Source organism: Phaethon lepturus, unplaced genomic scaffold, assembly GCF_000687285.1.
Source record: "Phaethon lepturus isolate BGI_N335 unplaced genomic scaffold, ASM68728v1 scaffold45519, whole genome shotgun sequence".
Lineage (NCBI taxonomy): Eukaryota > Metazoa > Chordata > Aves > Phaethontiformes > Phaethontidae > Phaethon > Phaethon lepturus.
This window is the reverse complement of record NW_010566410.1, coordinates 8,723-14,158: the sequence shown is the minus strand read 5'-3', so window position 1 is coordinate 14,158 and position 5,436 is coordinate 8,723. Positions and strand designations below refer to the sequence as shown.

Genomic DNA, 5,436 nt, shown 5'->3' with positions numbered 1-5,436 from the left:
GGCCCTAGCGGCCCGACTGAAACTCGGGGTGGCGTGGGGGAGTCCTGTGGCGACAGGACCCTTCGCTGCGTGTTACCGCTTGAAACGTTAAAAATAGCTAATGCCCTTTAAACACCCGGTGACGTCCGATGGCCCGTATTCCCGCGGAGAACTGGCCCCCTGTTTGTTTTTCGGCATGTGCAGTAGGGAGCACAGCATGGCTTGGGGCAGACTAGGCCTCCTAATTATTTTACACTGGTTAACGGCACGTTATTAAAAGCTGCATGCAGCATTAGGCACGCATGGCTTTAAAGACCTCCGCAATTAACTCTCCACTCTTTTTATAAAATGTAAGCTAACTGGCTCAGAACAATTAAAATGACAAGTTGGGGTCAGGATTTAAAGCAGGCTCCTTTAAAAAACCCATCTACATTAGTAAGCACTATTTTTAGCTTTTTTAATAACGCTGCTGTGTACTTGTGCTGCCCCAGGAAAGAGCAGGCCTATGTATTTTGGTGGGAGCATGTTAGCCGGGCGGCCATGTGTCGTCCCGGTGCCGCTCTGTATGTTACCAAAGACCTGGCGATGGCATGTTTCCCTTTTTGTGAAGCGAAAAGCAGGGCACCTGCTGAAGCCTGTGCCGTAGGCGTCGACAGAAGCCATGCTGCAGCCTCAGCCCCGCTCTGGCGTGCTGGGTGCGTGTGATCAGACCAGCTCCCGACCTGGCGGTGGCTGAGGCAAGGCAAGAGACAGGGGCTGTGGTGCAGTCCTGCAGCGTTACCGCTTGGCATGGTCCCCTCGCCCCGCCTGAAGTACTTGGTGCTCAGCAGCGGCCTTTCGCCGTCACTTGACACCCCTGGTCTGACGTTGTTACCTCCAAGGGAGGTTGTGTTGTGCTACGTCTTGCTGAAATGCACTTGAGGTACTGTCCCCTCAAGGCTGATAAAGGGTAGGTGGAGGTAGAAAGATGTGGAGTCTTCTCCAAGATACGTAATTGCCTTGGTGGCTAGAGTTTCTTGACTCCTGCTGTTAGGGAGTTTTCTAGACCATTCTGCCTGACATAAAGGTTGAGATGACGGCATCCTTAACATGATAATGGTAGGTCATAACACTTTCAGGTTTCCCTCAGAAGAATGAAACTGTTAACACTTATTGTTGATACCTCCAGTTAAAGCCCCAGGGGGAGTTTTGCAGCAAAACCAAAGAGTGCCTCACAGTCCACAATGATGCAAAGCCATATTCATTAGCAGCTTAAGCTGGAGGACCCCACTGGAGGCATTCACAAAGGGAATGCCCTGTCTGCCATAACACATGCTATTCCTGATTACAGACATGGAAACTACATCCCTTTCTGCAGGACTGAAAATAGGCTTTCATGCAAAAAGCAGGTTATTAATTTAGCATACTTGGAATCTTTTTCACATTGGCTGTTTTATTGTTGTTTTTGTGTCTTTTTCCCCAGCTACAGGAATGTGCTTGAAGTGATCAATTTCCACCATGTTCTCACAGTGCTCGTGGGGTCTGTTAAAGATTGCAAATCTTCATCTCCGGAGTTTGAATTTAGATGTGTGTTTACGAAACCACAGAAGAGCTTTCAGCAAGTCACTGCCTGCATGTCGAAGGAAAGTAGTTGTTACAGGTATTGGCTTAGTGTCCCCTCTTGGTGTGGGGACCCAGTTTGTGTGGAAGCGCCTTCTCCAAGGAGACAGTGGGATTGCATCGCTAGACGGGGAAGAATACGCCGGTGTCCCATGTAAAGTGGCTGCTTGTGTGCCAAGGGGAAATGAGGAGGGTCAGTTCAGTGAAGAAAGCTTTGTGTCAAAGTCAGAGATCAAATCCATGAGTTCTGCCACTGTGATGGCCATCGGTGCAGCAGAACTAGCAATGAAGGACTCCGGCTGGTCTCCCCAATCTGAACAGGACCACTTAAGTGCTGGTGTGGCAGTTGGTATGGGAATGGTTCCACTGGAAGAGATTTCTGATACAGCCACTTTATTTAAAACAAAGGGCTATAACAAGGTCAACCCGTTCTTTGTCCCAAAGATTTTAGTCAATATGGCAGCAGGCCAGATCAGCATTAAGTACCAACTGAAAGGGCCAAATCATGCTGTATCAACTGCTTGTACCACAGGTGCACATGCTGTTGGAGACTCCTTTAGATTTATTGCCTCTGGTGATGCTGATGTCATGTTGGCTGGAGGGACTGAGGCTTGCATTAGTCCTTTGTCCTTGGCTGGATTTGCAAGAGCTCGGGCCCTCAGTACAAGTTTTAACTCAAGCCCTAAAATGGCGTGTCGACCATTTGATTCACAGAGGGAAGGGTTTGTAATGGGAGAGGGTGCTGCCGTGCTGGTCTTGGAAGAGTATGAACACGCTGTACAAAGAGGTGCTAGGATTTATGCAGAAGTTTTAGGTTATGGACTGTCTGGTGATGCATGCCACATAACAGCACCTAATCCGGAGGGAGATGGTGCATTCAGGTAAGAACTATATGTTGATTATGATGACTACTTCATATGTTAATTATAGTGTGTACATTTGTTTCTGTTATTGTATGCTTTTCCTAGAGAAGTGCTTTTCAATCTTGAATTAATACTCCAAAAGCCTAAAAACTTAGTTTGAAAAGTGAAAGAGCTTCTGGTAGGGTTTGCCCCAATTTTCTTTTTTTAATAACAAGGTGAAGGCCAGTCTTGCTCGAATTATCCTTTTTTGCATAGACTTAGGAACACTTTCTGTTTGTGAAAATATTTTTGTGTTTGGTGCCCACAGCTTTTCACACAAATAAGTCTCAATGGAAACCTCTTTTTTAAGATCTTTGTGGTATGCTAGAACCTTTTCAGGTTCCTTCAACTTTTTTCCCTAGGGAAAAGAGATCCCACTGCAAAAGCAGGTCATGTCATTTGTTGTCGTCTGAAAGGGGAATAGTGTTACTAAAGAGATCACAAGTGGTGAAAGCTGTAGAGCACTTGGAGTATCCAGTTTGTTAGATTAATTACCGTACATGTAATTAGCATTAATTGTGGCTATTCTTATTTAGAAAAGACTTTGGCTTTTCACAGGGCAAGTATTTAGATCATATGCTGGTACTACAGTCATGTTTAAATGCTTCATTCTGATGCAGCTAAGAGTGTTGGTGGAGGGTTACAGCAGAAATACACTTTAGTACTGTTTAGTGAGATGGTAAAGCTTCATCATTGTTAATCTCATCAAAAACAGTTCACAAGTAGATGATATTAATCTAATCTTTATGATTGACCTAATTACATTTTCAGCTAAATTACATGTGTAAGTATATGTGCTGTTTGTGAGCTTTGTATAGGCTGAATCCTGTTGCTGACACTGGAATCCTTAGTAATTTAGTTTGCATTATTCTGAATGTATGTGAATATTTAATAACAAAATTCAATATATCGCTGCACAAATAGATCAAACTTCTGCACGGTATTGTAAAGCTGTGTTTGCATCTTTATTGGGTTAACAGATTTTTCAAGAAGTGTAATATACCAGGTTTCCCTCTATGCTATTTGATACATATTTAATTGTTCTGCAGACTTAGGTGTGAGTTGAGTAGTCAGGAGTGTCTTATCTCAGATTTTCAGACTTCTTTACCCTTGAGATGATATGGCAATATATTGTAACAGAATTTTTGTGTATTTTATGATTGCAATAGCATATAATTAAATTCACAGTGGGAAGTAGTTGAAAGTTAATCTTGCTATCTCCAAAATGTTGAGCCTTTCCACCCTTGAGGTGAGATAAAACATTTTAATATCATCTTCAAACCAATATTTTGTTACTACAGTGGAATATGGATTAAATCTGAAATGTATATGCTTCCCTTACTTTTCTGTAGGAATTTTATTTGCCATGTCAAAAAATTTCAGGGGAATATATTTTTTGTCATTTTCTAATAACTACTTCAGTTGGATACTAATACATATTTTGGAATAAGCCTGCAGGAAAGGAGAGGCAAAGCCAGACTCAGAAGTGTGGATATAAAGTATGTTCTACACAATTAATCTGTTATCTCCTTATGTTCCTTGCAGCTGACATATTTAACTAAATTAGTGTATCTGTTTCCCTCATGGTTGATCAGTAACCTTTTTTGCCTGAATGTGGCATCAGTGGCCTCCAACCTAAACTAAGCTGGATGCTTCCGAGGGTAGAAGGTTATCCTGGAGGCATTTCAGTTTGTCCAGCAGCCTGTGCTATCTTTTTCCTGAGCTTCCTTTTATTTACTTTTTTTCCATAAATTTCAAAAGAGTCAGTGGTCCTTTGCTCAGAGATACTTTGTTAAGATGTGTGAAAATCACACTATGGAGCTGTGTCAATCCTTCTGTGTTTTCATAAAAAAAGCATGTTTTATAGAGGCAGTCACAGTTCACAGGTCATCAGGAGTCAGAATGGAACATACCATGTCGGGGTAGAAGAGTGTGACTTTCTAGGGTGGTGAAAGGTAGAGCTAGGGTGTTTAGTTAGATGAATCCATCTCCTGTCATTTACATCTCTGGTGAAGTATGCCATGCAGATTTTCACATTTGATAAACATTTTAAAACACCCTGTACAGTTGGTTTTGATTTGTACATGTGTGTCAGTGACAAAAATATAGTGGGAGAATCAACATTCTGTCTTCTTTTTTTCCTTAGGTGTATGTCTGCAGCAATAAAAGATTCAGGGATCAAACCTGAAGATGTAACATATGTCAATGCACATGCAACTTCTACACCTCTAGGAGATGCTGCTGAGAATCAGGCAATCAAGAGACTTTTTAAAGATCACTCACGTAATATTGCAGTTTCCTCAACAAAAGGAGCAACGGGACATCTCTTGGGGGCTGCAGGAGCTATTGAAGCAGCGTTTACTGCACTGTCCTGTTACCATGGAATTTTGCCACCTACTCTAAACTTACAGAAAACAGAGGCAGAGTTTGATCTCAATTATGTTCCATTAACAGCTCAGGAGTGGAAAACTGAAAAACGACGTATAGCACTCACAAATTCATTTGGCTTTGGTGGTACTAATGCAACTTTGTGCTTTGCAAGTGTTTAACTTGTGTGGTGCATGTTGTGAAAAGTGGCACTGCCAATGATTTTCTGTACCGCTACCCTTGCTGTGTACTGTGATCTTTTCTCAGCTTTGAGAATTGCTCATGTGGTACGTAAGAACTTTATTCACCCTAACATTTACATCAATAATTCTTTTAGAAACAGAGAACTTCTTTACTGATGTTAATAAAAATAAATAAAAGACCTATTCTTTGTGTGGTAAAGAAGTTTTTGTTCTTGACTAGAAGAAGAGTCATTGATAATTTTATGTTTTTACTTCATTAGAATAGATTTTTCATATGCATGTTGCACAGAAATTGCTCAGAAACATTTATGCAAAAGAGAGGCTGGCTAACAAGTTAGGACTCCACAATCATGACTTCATGACTTACTATGTGATGATACAACGTT

General features: G+C 41.7%; 1 protein-coding gene across 1 annotated transcript; it reads left to right on the top strand.

The window, feature by feature from the left end:
• The first annotated feature begins 1,476 nt into the window (after nt 1-1,476).
• OXSM (3-oxoacyl-ACP synthase, mitochondrial) lies at nt 1,477-5,200 on the top strand. The gene is made up of 2 exons (XM_010295471.1): nt 1,477-2,459; nt 4,627-5,200. Exons 1-2 carry the CDS (start codon nt 1,477-1,479, stop codon nt 5,027-5,029), a joined length of 1,386 nt encoding a protein of 461 aa, XP_010293773.1. The 3' UTR covers nt 5,030-5,200.
• The last annotated feature ends 236 nt before the right edge of the window (nt 5,201-5,436 follow it).

Bases quoted from the DNA above. Each gene is read 5' to 3' on its own strand.
- OXSM (XM_010295471.1), top strand. From the start codon at position 1,477: ATGTTCTCACAGTGCTCGTGGGGTCTGTTAAAGATTGCAAATCTTCAT. The intron at 2,460-4,626 runs GTAAGAACTATA...TTTTTTCCTTAG, and splicing joins GAGGGAGATGGTGCATTCAG to GTGTATGTCTGCAGCAATAA.